Source organism: Eptatretus burgeri, chromosome 10, assembly GCF_056783735.1.
Source record: "Eptatretus burgeri isolate ZD-2024b chromosome 10, Ebu_testis_v1, whole genome shotgun sequence".
NCBI lineage: Eukaryota > Metazoa > Chordata > Myxini > Myxiniformes > Myxinidae > Eptatretus > Eptatretus burgeri.
In genome coordinates this window covers 18,161,453-18,178,594 of record NC_140970.1, presented here as the reverse complement: position 1 = coordinate 18,178,594, position 17,142 = coordinate 18,161,453, and the positions used below count along the sequence as shown (strand labels likewise).

The following is a 17,142-nucleotide window of genomic DNA, read 5'->3' as shown; positions in this document are numbered from 1 at the left end:
AAATAAAGATAGCAAAAGAAAAACGGCTATCCTGAAGAGTCGCAGCACGCATAAATGACATGTATTCCCACTAGACAACGGGTTTGGGCCTAACTACACATGTACTTACCGAGATACCTCACCTAAGGGACCTGAATGGTGGTTTGCGAATTTGGTAACCACAACAATATAGTGTACGTGTGGGGATATGCTTGCAAACCACAAACAACCACTCACATGGTGTATCCTATCTGCAGGCATATAATACATGTAAGCTTTATATATTTGATAAAGTGGATTGTAGTTGCATACTTCAAAAGTAAATCAAGAATTGGTGATTTTGAACAATCTTTTTATTTAAAGGTTTTCATCCATAGTAATTTTTTTATGTAAATATGGCAAAGGTTATGGAGTAAGAGGTGGAAGAGGCATTTGTTAGTGTTGCCTGGCAACCAGTTTGAGTGTAAGCTCCATTGTTTTGTGTCACGCGACCCACAGTGAGCAAAGAGAGTTTCCACTGACCCACTTTAATTCGCAGATATTTTCATTTGTGGACATTTTCCCACAGTGTTGTGATTTTTTTTCCTTTTCTTGGTAAACTGGCTTTGAGTTGCGTAAGTGTGCAAAATACCAGCTTTCCAGCCCACCTAGAAAGTACTAAACATTTATGGAAGTGTCAGTGTTTTAAAAGAGCTATGTACAGTATATTGCTGGCACTGAACAAATTCCAAATTCCTGTCTTGACTATTGCTGGAAAGGCAATGGCAAACCACCCATTATCATTTTGCCAATAAGCTGCTTCGGCAGCACTGATACTCTGAAACAGAGTTTGGCACATCAGAATCCGAATTATGACAAATGAACATAGCACATGGAATTTTCACCAAAAAATCCCAAACGAGCTTCATGGGCTAGGTGCTTGGGTAGAAACACCAAATGGGTGAACTTTAAGATTATCACCCCACTTTATTTGTGGGTCTCTAAAATGCTCAACCTGCATTCCCTTTTAAATACTGGCAGCTTTATTGGAAGCTGCAGTAAATGAGGGTAAAATTGCCTCCGCAGCTTCGGACTATCGGAACAAAGCTCGATTATGTTTTAATTTTGCGGCTTGCGCCAAGACCGTTTGAGAGGTCAAATGAGCCACCGAGCAATTGCCTGTAGCTTTTGAAAAGCAACTATGTCTAGTTTTGAGTAACCATAGTCTATCAGAAGTACCTTGTATTTATAATAAATGTTGTGTATGGCACAGCGATTTGAGGAACCCACAAAGGGAAGATGTGACTGCATTAAATGAAATTACCAGGAAATTCACTGAAAGTTGCATTCACTGATTAATAGCGCATTCATTTAATTCAAGGTTGTGAAAGGAAAAAAAATTTGATAATGAACAGCTCTAGTTATTCTTAGTTTTTGAAGTGTGATTTTATTTTATTTTCTGTTTTTTCAACCAGTGCTACATATTTTGCTGAGACTCGCTGGACCTAATGTATTTGTTGTTGTTCCTTTTCAATAACTTTTATCGTGAAGTTATCTCAGTATATGTTGAATTACAAGGGACACAACACATTGAGTTTTTACTTGTGACCAATCCTTCTCTATTCTCCACCATCTTCCCTATCTTTCCAACAGAAACGAAAAAGCCTCCCGTGGCTCCCAAACCCAAGTTCCCTTTGCAAAGCGATGCATCTGCCAAAACGCACATTGCACCACCCCTTGCAATGAAGTTGCAACCACCATCCAAGCACCGCCTCATTTCAAACTCGCTGCCCCAGTGCCCCAATAAGCCACCAGTGGCTCCAAAACCCAAAGTGGAAAGAAAACCTCCAGTAGCTGAAGTGAAACCCACGCTGCAACGGAGCAATCGGCAGTATCAACAGCAACGGCTGCAGCATCAGCCATGTGTGAAATGTGAAACTTGCAGCACCCATGAGTCGATGTGCTTATCTGGGCGATGTTTATGTGGGGAGATGCGTCGTATCGTGCTGCATTGCACTGGACCAGCACAGCATGGCTGTTGCCTCTGTTCCCCTGGTCAATCTCGGCATGGAAAAATCGCTGCTGCTCCCTATTCCTGCAATCATTCACCATGTAAAACGCCAATTGACAAACCACCTTCAAAAGTTGGAATTGCCGCAGATAAAGCTCCCGCAGGTTCTGGGTGCAACTTTGTGTGTGGCCATGATAAAACGGAGTGGCGACAAACTAATGAGACCTCTTGTAAATTGCAGAGCCACTTGCATCGGCACGACGACGCAGACTTTCATATTCCTATCAAGCACCCCCAATTTTGCAGAGATAAAAATTTAAATACCACTGCTGATGTTTTGCTACGTGATCCGGCATTTGGCCACGTGACGAAGGATGCGAGCTGCCAGGTTTCTGAACATTTGGCTCAAGAGCATTCTTTAGCTCCAGAAAGAATTCAGTTTGGTTGTCTCGGAAGCAATGGTCGAAAGGTTAAAAGAGAAGGACTCTGTACAAAGTTGGATAATGGGCTCAGGAAGGACTCTGATGCAGCTAAAAGCCCAAAATTACCTCAGGGTAAATGCTCCATTTCAAGTCTACAAAGAAAGTTCATGATGACACAAACCGAGGGTAATGGTGGACTTTCTCACAAGCTTGCTGATGTGAAAACTGAAAGTAAAAGGAGTTTCCAGACTCCAGTAAAGTCGACAGGCAGAGACGACTTGACAATACAGCATCCTATCAGAGATTGCAGTGATAATGAACTTGAGAAAGAGTTGGATGCTTTTTCATGTGATGACCGCCAACAAGTGAAGAAAATGAGTGAAGCCCATGAGTCTCCAAGCCTTTCCAGAAAAGTTGGCTCTTTGGTTAAAAGTGAAGCCATAACACCGGAGCAAGTAAAATCAGTAGTTGGCCAGTCTTCAGGGCTTTGCAGGCCTACCACCAGTCCTCCCCCTCCTCCCATTCCTCACCAGGAACTTAACATAAATTGCAGCAGGATGGCTGCTTTGCACAGCTGCCAACAGGGACAGAGTAGTAAGAGTTCAGGCAAAGGTCTCAATTTTATTTCTAACCCCTGTGGTCTTGATAAAATTCCACCACCGTTTCAGCCAGCCGATATTACCACTCGACCTATCACAAAGCTCTTTGGCTCTTCCGTTCAAGCCCAGGGCCACGGTGAAAAGCCTTGCAAGGAAGGTCTTCGTAAAAAATCTTCGTTCAGAAATTTTCTGCCCTTGAGGTTGCCCGTCCGAAAGAGGTCCGACAGAAAGACCGATGTGATTACTGCTGACGCGGCAACCACCGGGTCAAGACCTCGTCGTTCTCGCTCGGCCGATAGAGCTTTTTCTTTGTCGTGGCACGGAAATGACGCTGGTCGACGGGCAACTGTGAGAGTAGGTGGACGAACGGTTTCACGTGGAGAATCGTTTGGAGGCCGAGATGTCTGCCGGCCTACTGTGCCAGCCTGTCCCTCGAAATCTCATTCTCTCTCCTTCCCCATCTCTCCTCCAGCTTTTGATGGTGAGTAAATCGGCAATGCTTTGTTTTGTAATGGAAAGTAAGTAACTTGGGTAAATTTATAAATGATCCACAGAAGGACGTTACTTCAGCCTGAAGTTAGTAGTAGTCATTAGCAGCTTGAGAAATTATCATTCCTGTGGATAATAATATGGCTGTTCGCACGGGGCAACCAGCAGGGACTGAAATCTTCCCCTTACAGAATTATAAGGACAATTTATTTGCATAGTGACAACATTGATGCCCATCCAAGCGCTGTGCCCAATGCTATGAAGTAGTAACTTGTGAAGAATCTTTTATGGAAGAGTGACTGACATTTTAAACATTTGACATGTTATCTGACTGCAGGCTTGCTATTTATACCCATGTGCCAAATTCCAGTCATTTCTTGGCCTTTATTCATCTTGAGTTAACCACATCTTTGTGAAAACAGGAGCTGAGTCTGCACTGAAGTATGAACTCCACTTGTCTTTCTCAGAAGGAAATGACTTCCTATAAACTCAAAGCTCAAAAACTATTTCTTTCATTTTATCTCGATGCTCGACCGACGGATAAGCTTACTTTCCTTTTGAGTTGTCTTGTCTGGGTTTGACTCGCACCTGAGCTACAGAATTGTAATCCATCATCCTGCTGTTTCACAGGCAGGGAATTGTAGCAAGAGCATGCTGTCCAAGAGTGGAGATATAAAGCTGGCTATCTGATCATTTACCGATTGATCCCACTGTACCTTTTAGGAAAACGATAAAAAAGTAGGCCATTCGTGTTTGACCACTCTGACCAAATTCGAAATTTTTGATCTACTCGGGCTAATGTAACATAACCATATACACGGTGCCTTCAAGAACTAGTCACAGTCCTTGACTTTTGTCACATTTCGTTGTGTTACAGCCTGAATTTTATAATGGATTAAATTTTTTTTTGTCACCGATATGCACAGAATACCCCATAATGACAAAGTGCAATTGTTGTTTTAAAAAAAAAAATAGAAATTCTTACAAATCAATTAAAAGACGAAAAGCTGAAATGTCTTGCATCAATTTCTGAAGGCCCTGTACAGAAATGGTGTAAATCAGCAGCCACGTGCTGCGTACACATGAATCATGAATGCTGATTATGGAGCATAATCCAAGATCCAAAGGATGTAATCGTCAAATTGAACGTCTTATCCAAGGCTGTCACCCGTAGTTCACGCTTTACCTTTGATGCCTTCCACCAGACTAAGTGTAGTGGTCTCGCGTCAATCGTGCTGTGGCTTGGCCAACTTGGCACCTCCTCCACTTTGTCAGTTCTTTTGAACCCAACATCCTGGAAGAAATAACTAATCCAATGCCTCCTGTGCTGCTCTGGGTTCTTTCAGTAATGTCTTTGCACATTGCCCATGTCGCCGGTCATTTTCCAGGGAGTGCAACCACCTTAGCGAGCTTTCAACACGAGCCTCTGTTGGCTTTGCCGTCACACCCACTGCCACATAACATACTGGCCAAACCTGTATTGCATTCCAGACACTGGTGACTCACACAGTTTTGATTTTGCCTGTGACGTCTCGGTTACCTTCAACTTGCTTGTATCATTTATTCATCGTCTTGGCACGGCATGGCACATGACAAAAATGCCAAGAGGCAAATGCAGCGGAACTATTCTTATCGTCCACGAAGGCAGGCAGACATTTGCAGGAACATGTTGCATCCTCTGCAACTTCAGAATTTGACTGTTCAAGGTGTTCCTGAAGTTAGTATGAAAAAGATCTGACCTGATTTGCATCCATTCCTTAAGAAATGTTGAAATGTGATTGATCGATTTGTATTTGGGATTGTATTCTTTCCTCTTTGAGAAGATTGTAATTTTAAAGAAGTTTCAGTTTAAAATAGAACATTTTAAGTTGGAGTGTGATAAGTAAATAAATAAATAACCAAAATCAAATGGTGTTAATTACAGTGGAATGCGAGTGTCAATCTGCTTTGGAGGACAAATGAAACAATGTATTTTTTTTTTTTTCAATTGAAAGCCAATAAGAGCAAGATAACCCCGTGGGAAAATAAAGTGCTGTGACGCCACCTTTATCACATCATACGAGTATTCACACTTTCATCACTTTATCACATCGTACAACATTGCTGATGCCGAGAGTGTAAGCCGTTCGTTAGAGCAAAGGAGCTCTGAGGCATCGGCCGCACCTCAATCTCCATGGCGGTTAACATACTCTGTTTTCAGTTTATACAATCCATGTCTCATCGAGAATGTCGTGGAGGTAGCACACTTACCTTTGAGCTGTGGAGTCTGCGTTTGATTCCTTACCTGACTGTGAACTCTCGCATTGGTGCTTTGCACGTATGGTGTTGCGTCACAAAGTGTGCCATCCATCAGATGGATGTTGAGCTGGGTATCCTGTCTGCTAACATTAGCTAGGGAATATTGAAGATTGCACGGTATCTTTTTCATGAGTCGTAGTGATGATTTCACCGGCACACTGGCCAAATCCCAAATTCTTGCCACCTTCAGTCAAAAGTTATGACTGACCAGTTGGTTCGTGAAAGGCTTTGGCTAGAAACGTTTCCTGGCCAATCTCACAAGCTGGGAATAACTGGAGTTGTTAAAGAAGTTGGGGATGAAGATTTTCACACTTGGAGGTTATATTGCTTTATTCATACCCTGATTGTTATTTCTACTTCCTCCCAAGGTATATATTTTCCCTTCTCTCCCCACTCCTCACACAGTGCCCTATTCACTCCCCATCCATCCACATATAATATACAGACGGTCCCTTACAATTGAGACCACGACTTTGTTTGCATGCAGATGATCAGCCTGTGTATGTCACCTTGGGTTTGGCGGGTTGCAGTCTACCAGAGCGCGTCTATGATGAACCAGAGTGCATCTTCCCTGGGGCACTGGACGCAGACGGATATGTGGACATGAGGTCCTTGGCTGTCCTTGACTTACTGGCTCGGAGAAGGTATTACGTTCCCTTCACCATTTTCACCATGACATTGCTACATTATGCCTGGTGTTGGCTTAATGGCTAAGGTGGTGGGCTTGGGATCCGAGGATCCTTAGTTCAAATCCCACTCAGCTGTTGAACTAATACCAGGTGGGGTTGACTCTGCCTGTCATCCTTCCGAGGTCGACAAAATGAGTGCCAGCTTGCTGGTATCCTGCATCGGAGTGTTGACCAGTCCAGGATTGTGCCCAAAAGCCAAGATGACTGCTTAGGCAGCACCAACGCTCTCTACAGAGTATGGTCCCGATGGATGCATTACTATATTCCCGTGGCCTCTACAATGACATATTGAGGGGGAAGCAAAGGGGGGAATTTGACTCTGGGTGCTAGGTTCCAGGGTGGTGGTGGTGGTAGCGGGGGGAGCAAATTCACAAGCAGTTTAACAAATATGACGAGAATTTAGATATTCTCATGAAATTGTGGATCATTTAGATGTTTGTGTTATGTGTGATGTGACATCAAATATTTGTATATTAGCAAAGATGTCATGCCTCAGGAAATCCCTTGTTCTTCAGTGGTAGATTTATTAAAACTCGCAGAGTACTCGCCCAACAGGAGACCTTGTTCAAAGCATGCAATACGTTCTTCTGACGCATACCTTTATTTGGCAGTGTATTGGCAAAAAAAAAAAATACCCCCCAAAAAACCCGGGTTACGTGCATGAAGCAAAAACATACTGACTGCCTATAATTCAAAACTTCTCACTATACTGGAAAAAGTGGGGACAGGAATACTGCACTGCAAGAGGTCAAGACTTGTAATACCTTCCACCACCTGGAGGTTGTGCTACATGATACATATTTACATGGAGAATTTGTGTCCCTCCCTTCTCCTCCCAACAAGACCACCAAAGATAAGAACACCCCCATACATTAATTAGGGTCATGCTGATCCTATGTAGCAAGTCTGGATGTAATCTGCCCAGAACTGTAGGAGGGGTAGCGTGACAAACAAACATACACCGATCTGTGAATTACAGTAAGAATAAAATACTGGCGAAGGTACCAGTGCTACGCAGGTGATCACAAACTCTCTCCAGTCATGGTATCTCACTAAAAGCGAACCACATGATCACGAACATTCTCGAGTCACGGTTTCTCGGTGGCAGGTTCGCTATGTTCACAGGACCACTGCATCCTCTTCGCAGAACCACTGTGACGTTTGGGGTGACTGGGCCAGGAGGGAAAAAAATTCCTACCCCCAAAGATTTGTCTACTCCTTCCAATTGACCTTCCTGGATAGGTAAGACCTCCCAGGAGCAAAGCCCGATCCCCTCAGTATAGCTCTCCGGGTCACCGGAGCGTACAAGCTTCCCCACTACGATCAAAATGGTCATCGCAATCAGGGAAATGGCAGACATGGAGATGCCAGTAGACCCAGCAGATACGATGAGGATAAATATACATTCAGTAATATGTTTGCAATGTAATATCTTCCTGGATTATCGACTCGAACTCTGAATTGAACAAATATTTGAACTGACATTTAGTGTTCCTCTCGTCTTGATTTTGGCATACTGCATCGAGTGGAGTGGTCAATGGACACTTGATTCAAGTTTTAATATAATGATCCGAGTTTTGCTTTGTCTACGATGAGTGGGGTTGGGGATTTGGGGAAGGGAGGTGGAGGGATGGGGGGGGGGAGCAAATTATGTTTTACCTCGGATGCCAGACACCCTCAGTATGCCACTGAGCATCATTTGTCTTTTTCACACTTTTGTTATTCCTGTTGGTATTTTGTTTGAAAGATGGTGGATTTTGGTATTATTTAACTTGATTTGATATTATTTGCAGCTAAGGCCTTCTTCGAGTCTGTCGGTCTGACGCAGCCTGTAGACTTTCAAACCCTGATTTCAACAAATGGCATGTCGTCCCTCCTGTACTTGGTAATAACAAACTTTTCATCCAATCTCTCCTGTTTCTCCTTTGCCCGTCTTGGCTGCTGCGCCCATGTTCGCATAGTACAACTGGCAGGGGCTGTAATCTTCCCTCTTACAAAACGATAGAGCTGCCATCTCCATAGCATCCGGTATTGATCATACGCGTGAATACTTTCACAAATTCTGCTTTCTCCTTTGTAGAGGTTTATCCCATCCCAGTTGTGGCTATCCTATTCTTCCCTTTGGTCCTGGTAAGCTTATTCCTGTGACAAGGCTGTCGTAGTCAGAACTTGCTTTCTCAACATGGCAAGCTAACCAAACTGAGGGTAACCTCAGTTCTCTCCATAAGGCTTGCAACACGTGTGGTTCCATCTTTGGCAAGACAGAAAACATCATCTTGCCAATCTCAAGTCTGAATTCTCCAACCAGTCTCCTTCCTCAAAGTTGTTACGGTACCTTGTTGAATCATCTGGTGTATGCTCTCCCTCTGTCTCCTTTGGCACCTCAAATGGAATCACGTTTGACTCTGCTTCAGATATAGCAGAATGTCTTAACTCACCTGGTGTTTGCCTCCAAATGTTGTGTTCCCACCCATCTCACTCTGTCACAATGTGACTCCCTCCAACCCACTTAATACAGAACCTTGTTCTTCTCACCTGAGAAGGTAGAGCAAGTTCAGTTTAGCCTCAACCCTGCTTAGGCAACAGGCCCAGTTGGCATCGATGCTCATGTTCTCAAATCCCTTCCTTGCACTTTTGTGTCTGTCATTCTCCTTTGGCCACCTCCTGACTTCCTTGAAGACAACCAACATCACTCTCATCCACAAGAACAGTGAAAAAACAGATCACCCCTCCCCCCCCCCCAACTACAGATTAGTAAGCTTACTTCAATTTACAAAATCGTCAAAGCTGACTGTCTAGTCTTTTGTCATTTCAAACAGTCTGATCTCTGACCGTCAGTTTGAACTCTGGTCTCATTATTTAACTTTTGATATCTTGCTGCTCCTCTCTCAGCAATTGTCGGATGACCTAAATGTCATAAAAGACCTCGGTACCATATCCAGGATATATAGATCGTGGACAAAAAATGTAAACACCAATGTAAAGTCACTTGATAAGGAGTTGGGCCACCACATTTGGCCAGTACAGCCTGTATGCGCTGTGACATAGAGTCCACCAGCGTTTGGAATTCTGCAGGAGGGATGCGGCACCATTCTTCCTCGAGAAGGTCAATCAACTCACACCTGTTTGATGGAGGTAGAAAACGCTGTCTTGGGCATCATTCCAGAATATCCCATAAATGCTCTGTTGGGTTCAGATCTGGTGCTCTGCGTATCAGGGCATTGGAGGAGGGGTCTCCTTTTACAGCCATGCCAGCCATAATTACGGGCAATCAGGCTTGTGCATGATTTTTATACGTGAACCGATGCGTGCTGGGATGTTATTTGCTTAATTAACACACGGGCCACACCTGTGTGGAAGCCGTTGCTTGGTGCCGCTCATTTACCCAGATGTTTCCATTTTTTTTGGTCCACCACCTGTATATCAAGCTTTCAACACGTCCTGGCATGCCAGCATTGCATAAAGGCCATCTTCTTTCCAAAACTTTCCAAAACCTGGCTTTCCAAATCTTCATTGTGTTGCTTTTAATGGAACTCTCAGACCTCCTCTCACAGCTGATGCTACATTCCTTAAGGCAGTGTATTTGGCCCTGCCTTGTGCCTAATACACTTAAACGAAATGACCAAACACAAAAAGATGAATGCCAAAGTGAAAAATCAAGGAATCTTTGCAATAACACTGTGCATCAGTTGATATCAGTTAAAGAAGCCTTCTCTGACCTTTTTGATTAAAAACGAAAAAGGTTTTGCAGTGCTTTCAGAAAGTATTCACACCCCTTGACTTTTTTTTCACATTTTGTTGTGCTGCAGCCTGAATTTAAAATGAATTAAATTTAAATCTTTTTGTCACCGATCCACACAAAATTCCCCATAATGATAAAGTAAAAACATGTTTTTAGAAAATTTTACAAATTGATGAAAGGCTGAAACGTGTTGCATCAATGAGTATTCAACCCCATGAAGTCAATACCTTGTTGAAGCACCTTTGGCAGATATTACAGCTTCAAGTCTTCTTGGGTATGTCAGTATCAGCTTTGCACATCTGGATTTGGGGATTTTCTCCCATTCTTCCTTGCAGATTTTCTCAAGCTCTGTCAAGTTGGATGGGGAGCGTCGGTGAACATCAACCTTCCAGTCTTTCCACAGATTCTCAATGGGCTTCAAGTCTGGGCTTTGGCTGGACCACTTGAGGACTTCACAGTCTTGTTCTGAATCCATTCTAGTGTTACTTTGGGTGTATGCTTGGGGTCATTGTCCTGTTGGAATGTAGATGTTCACCGCATTCGAAGGTCTTTTGCACTGTGAAGCACGTTGTCCTCAAGGATTGCCTGTATTTGGCTCCATTCGTTGTTCCCTCTATCTGTTCTATCTTACAAGTCTCCCAGTCCCCTCCACTGAAAAGCATCCCCATAACATGATGCTGCCACCATCATGCTTCAGGGTCAGGATGGTGTTAGTTAGGTGATGAGCTGTGCTCAGTTTCCGCCAGATGTAGTGTTTTGCATTCAGGCCAAGGAGTTAAATTTTTGTCTCATCAGATCACAGAATCTTTTGCCTCATGCTCTCGGAGTCTTTCACGTGCCTTTTTGTGCAAACTCCAGGCATGCTGTCATGTTCCTTTTTCTCAGGAGTGGCTTCTGTCTGGCCACTCTCCCAGAGAGCCTTGATTTGTGAAGTGCTGTAGAGATTGTTGTCCTTCTGGCAGGTTCTCCCATCTAAGCCAAGGAACTCTGTTGTTCTGTCAGAGTGGTCATTGGGTTGTTGGTCATCTCCCTGACCAAGGTCCTTCTTTACCAGTTGCTCAGTTTGGTTGGACGGCCAGCTCTAGGAAAAGTCTGGGTAGTTCCATATTCTTTCCATTTCCTCATGATGGAGCTCACTGTGTTCTTGGGAACTTTCAACACTCTCAAAATTGTTTTATACCCTTCCCCAGATCTATGCCTCCTCACAATTCTATCTCGGAGTTCTACATACAGTTCCTTGGACCTCATGGTGGAGTTTCTGCTCTGACATGCATCATCAACTGTGGGACCTGATGTAGAAATTTGAATTTAATCCATTTTAAATTCAGGCTGTAACACAACAAAATGTGAAAAAAGTCAAGGGGTGTGATTAACTTCTGAAGGCACTGTAGGGCCAGAAGAGCTTTGGGTGTTTGTCTTTTTGTCTTATCACAATGCGTGATTAAACATGCTGTTCAAACAATCCTTTTTACATGGTGGTGTAGCATGAACTTCATTGTATGAATGATCTTGCCATTGATGGGTCATGGCTTCGACATGTTTCAGCATATTTGTATAAGAAAAGAAAAGAATATTTATGTACGGGTGAAGACGATTATGGATGAACCATAAATACAACAAAATGTATGTGGAATGTCTTGCGAGTTACCTGAACCTGACAATTGGTGCAGATTGTTCTTGTGTAGCCTGACATTGTAATCATTCACACTCAAAGCCTTAGGGTTCGTGCATGCAAGAATTTTATGAATGACATCAGTGGTGATAGTTATAGCAGAGTCGGTAGATTGCCATATAATGGTCACAATGGTTCTAGCCAATGGTGATGTCCTTGTCTTTTAGCTAAGGCTTTGTGAAGGCTGCCTTTGTTCAACTTTGAGCCAAATTTGAACACAGGTTTCCCAGCCCAGAAATGTACATGGTATATCAAGGGTTATCCCTCTTATTGGCAGGTTATTCTGGTATTCTGCCAGGTGAGCCATCTGCTAATCTTTTCTGCCAGTTGCCACCAGAAATGGCAGTAACACTCGACGGATACGAAGAGTGAGGTGTCGGTTCACTCTCTGGCCTTGTTTCTGGCCAAATGCACGTCATTAAGTTGGCGACTCTTCCCTGTAGGATTATGTCCGATGGAGGAATGAATAGCTCTGAGGAGGAGGATGATGATGTTGAAAAGAGGAAAGAGGAAGACACCGGGAGCTTTGGAGATCCAGAGCACGAAAATGGGAAGCAGGTACGATTACATGTCTGTGATGTTTTTGTCTTTGCTTTTTGAGGAATGCTCTGTTCAAGTAATTTAGAACAATTGCACAAAGATTAAATCCTCTTAATTGATGCAGTCAAAATGGCAAGGAAGATATATATATATATATATATATATATATATATATATATATATATATATATATATATATATATATATATATATATATATATATATATATATATATATATATATATATATATAGTTACGGCTGTGGAAATTCGCCTTACACCATAAAGGGCCCGCAGGTGAGATCTCTCGATAGGTACATGTGTAGTTAGCCCAAACCCGTTGAAAAGAGGGAATTTATGTGATTCATCCGGGCTGTGACGCTTTGAGTTAGCCATTTTTTTCTTTTCGGTCGTTATTTTGAACCAACCACGTCTCAACCGCCATCACACAACAACCACCTTAACCACCACGCCAGCCATCGTCACCAACTACAACCACGCTCCAACCCGCAGACAACAACCACAATGCCAACCCTCCACCACCTTCGCCTTTACCTTCACGAATCCATCCCACATCATCGCTTCCACGGCCATTCCCGCACCACCTGTGAACACTGAACGTCGGGCTGTCTCGGGCCTGTTCGGCGATTGGTGCCGAACGCACCAAGCCGCGAGCGCGAATGGTGGCCTTTCCGAGGGGAAAATTCGGATCAGAAATGCTTCACGCCCACTTCTCCTCCGTCCAATTGGCGAGCGCGGGGAAGCTTGGCCCCGCCTCCAAGCGTGTGTATGTGAAGTCCGTATATGCAAATTTTAGGATCAGGAGAGGTTCACGCCCATTTTTGCCCAACCAATGGCTGACCGGGGGGGGGGGGGCGGCGGTGTGGCCCCGCCTCCAATCGTGTTCTGATCCTAAAATTTGCATATTGGCTGCTCCTGCCGCCTATAAAAAGGCGAGCACAAGGCGAATTTGAGCGAGTTGGGTTTTGGAGTTGCTTGGAGAGTGTCGTCAAGAGGTTGCACTTGGGGGACAAGGAGCGTTGCGTTGGCGGAGTGGAGTTGAGTGTGTGCGGTGGCACTGCAAGCAAGGGAGCTCAGGTCCGAGGCAGGAAGGACAGCGGTCGGCGACGAGGTTGCGGTGTGGGGGATCGCTCGTCTCGTCACGGGACCCAAGCCAGCCACTCCCCTCCCCCAGGGCATCAACAATTCCCCCTTTCCCCCGTGCTGAGATAGTGCAAAAAGGGGGCCCCGTTCCCACCCCACCCCAAACGTGGTGCCAACGAAACCCGCCAAGGGGCACGGAGTCTGGGCACAGCGGCGCGGCCACCTTTTGCGGCTTGCCCGCCAACACGTCACGAGGACTCTGGTAAGACCTCCCCTGTCTCGCGGATCTGGCCGCTCCTCCAGGTCACACGCACATTTGGCCTACGGGACTGTCTGCCTCCTTGTCTGTGAGGGTGGCTTCTTTCCTTTGCTTTTGTGTAAATGTGTGTTGGCGCCGTCTGTAAAGTAAAACTGTATAAGTGTTGGCGTGTGTGCGCGTAGTCGGTTCTAACTCTAACGTTTGCTTTACGTGCATTTTGATTCTGTATGGCTGTATATACGTGCTTTCCGTGTGCTGGGAAATAAAATGCTTGCTTGTTGAACTGTGCCCGTTTCGCTTTGTCTTTTCTCTATTGACTCTCCATCCTGCTTCACGTAAGGGGTTCGTAGTGGGTGCAACATCCCGGTAATTAATCTGAACCGTCCAGGTCGACGATAACACCGCTCGGTTTTCCCGATAGTATGGAACGGGCCGCCCAAGCGGCTCGTGTCCGGAGTCCACCTGCGGCGAGGTACGATCGCCCGGTTTACCATCCGCGTTGGGTACTTAGGTAGGTCGAGTTTGGCGAACAACCCTATCCTACGTGGGTGGCCGATTGGCACGTTTGTGGTGAGGTCTTAAGGCCCACCCGTGACTCGCTCCCGGCGTTGGTCTGAGAGGGTCACGTCAGAATTGTCCGTCCGGTGGGCGACGTGCTGCGATTCGAGTTACGTGGTCATTCGCACGCCGGCGGGCGCGAATTCGCAACTATATATCTATATATATATCTATATATATATATATATATATATATATATATATATATATATATATATATATATATATATATACATACATTATTGTTTTTTTGTTTTTTAATACATGGTCAAGGCTTGTGGAAGAGCTATGACACATAACAAAAGGGATCATCAGGAGAAAGGGGAAACACCAACAGCAGGGCAGAGGGAGGAAGTACATGGAGACGGACAAACGAGGGATGCAGGTAACGACGAGGGGTAAGGGACAACACAAGGGGTGAACAAGATGGATACATGAGCAAAGTTTTGGGAGGGGTGGAGGGTGGTTTAACGGATGTAGAAAAGATCATGATTTTGGATGGGGTTGACTTGAAATGGTGGTGAACAGCTGTTTTGACGACATGGAGGGGAGAATGAGATTGTATGGGAGGTGGTTGAAAAGGTGGGTGAAAAAGAGTAATAAATGAGTGGAGGTGAGCAGTGGTTCTGTATTTAGGCAGTTTCACTAGGAGGGGGTGGCTCGTGGACAACATGCATCCTGGAGGGGGGGGGGGGTCGGGACAAAGCATGGAGAGGGCAGAGTTTGCAAGACCAGAAATGGGGTGGAAGAAGACAGACAAACACCGACCTGTCAGTGATGGCGAAGTGATACATCCATAGATTCAGCTTCATCATGGGAGATTCCAATGATGTTGAAAGCCTTGCTTTCCATGGAATCAAGCTGAGCAAGATGTGAGGCAGGAGCGCCAACCCAAAGAGGAGAGCAGTACTTCATCGAGCTGTGGATGAAAGCCTTGTAGGTGGATAGAAGCTCAGGTGTGTGATTGAAGGACTTTGCATGATGGAGAATGCCCAGTGTGGTACTATTTGAATGGATGGAAGGGGAGCATACACCAGAGACATACTTGAAAAGGTGCCACCAGCTTTTAGAGGAGGGAGACGATTTTGAAAGTTCATTCCTGAGATTGGACAACTGTTGTTTTCTGGAACAACATCTGTCCAATCTCATGTTTCACTTCTCCCCCACCACCCCTTCCACCCCCAAACATTTATGTGTCATCCATTCCTATTCCTTCCCCCTTTTAACTCTTATCTCTTGCCACCCTGGCTCCTTCCCATTTTTTCCCTTCCTCCTTCCAAACTTCCCAAGCCCTGCACCCACCCCTCCCACACAAATGCCCATATCTCCCTAGCAATATGTAGATACCATTTTTATAGAATTGCCATGCACTGATTAATCGGTCCATTCTATTAACAGTTTTCTTGTGCAAGTAATCAGAGATTGTGTTTTAAGAGTAGGGTTATTGGATAGCTCATGGTCATATGCTTGACTTTATAGGTAATGCATCATGGAGGACACCTTTGTTCAATGGAGATGTTAAGTGCACTGTTACTTGTGCAGCATGTTTGCTGAAGCTTGTCATGCAACTTATGACAAGACCAATCATTTGATGAGAACCTCTGTCAAATACCACAATGCCTCAATTGGTTGAGCTTAAGGGAAATTATTTTGCTTCACAATGACCCTTCAATGGCTGTCTTATTAGACTTTTAAAGATGGGCTTTCAACAAAAATAATTTCATGCATTTACGGATATGAATCTTGATGAACAGGTAAATCCGAAATGTTATACTGTTGACTTGCAAGGACAGAAATTTGGATTTTGTTCAGGTTGCGAGTAAAAAATAACTCAAGTACTCTTCATCGAAAGACATAATGAGATCTTTAACACGGCCCAACGAATGGGAGTGAACGGGTTCCCAGTTTAACATCAATGCCTCATTTTAAAGTTTAACATCAATAACATCTGGTTTTCATCAATGATCTCTCGGACTCTCTGGAAAATCCTCTATTTCTCTTTGCCGACGACTCCACCCTCTGCCGTACCATCTGTCATCCCTCAGACCGGCAAGCAGCAGCTTCTTCGCTCACTGCAGATCTGGATAAAATCACAAACTGGTCCAACATGTGGAACATGTCTTTCAATCCAGACAAATCTCACACTCTCACTATGTCTCTTCGAAAGGACCGTTTAGAAAACCCCCCCATCCACTTTCTCAACAATCCTCTGGAAGAAGTCTTTTCTTTCAAGCTTCTAGGTCTCACTATCTGCCATGACCTTTCCTGGGAAAGTCACATTTCCAACCTCGCCTCAAAAGCCAGTCGCCGACTGGGAATCCTCCGTCGTGCTTAGTCCTTCCTCGGCCCTCTTGAGCTCCTGACCACTTACAAAGCTTTTGTCCGTAGCCTGATGGAGTACTGCTCTCCCCTCTGGGCTGGTGCTCCTGCCTCCCATCTTTCTCGGCTTCACGCTGTCGAAACCAGGGCATTTAAGATCATCGGCATCTCCCGCAATGAAGCTGAGTCTTTGGGCCTCTCACTCAATCACCGCAGGTTGGTCGGTGGTCTTTCTGTCTTCTACCGACTCCTCTCCAGCCTTGCCCCCCCTGCTCTCTCTGCGATTTGTCCCCACCACATTTCCACAGGGCGCTCAAGGTCCGCCAACAACCCCCTTCTGGGAAAACTACCAAAATCACGAATCACTGCTCATCTTCACTCTTTCATTCCTCTTTTTTCCCGCCTTTGGAATAAACTTCCTCACTCTATTCTTTCCCATTCTTCCCTCCAGGCTTTCAAAACAGCTGTTCACCACCACCTCTT

The 17,142-nt window shown here is 44.7% G+C and overlaps 1 protein-coding gene across 1 annotated transcript in view; it reads left to right on the top strand.

Moving 5' to 3' along the window:
* FGD6 (FYVE, RhoGEF and PH domain containing 6) overlaps nt 1-17,142 on the top strand; it is a 91,848-nt gene that overhangs the window by 32,333 nt on the left and 42,373 nt on the right. Inside the window, exons 2-4 of the mRNA XM_085897213.1 lie at nt 1,612-3,471; nt 6,265-6,421; nt 12,324-12,438. Of these exons, the coding sequence (XP_085753339.1) occupies nt 1,612-3,471; nt 6,265-6,421; nt 12,324-12,438 (2,132 nt within the window). The remainder of the gene's footprint in view (nt 1-1,611; nt 3,472-6,264; nt 6,422-12,323; nt 12,439-17,142) is intronic.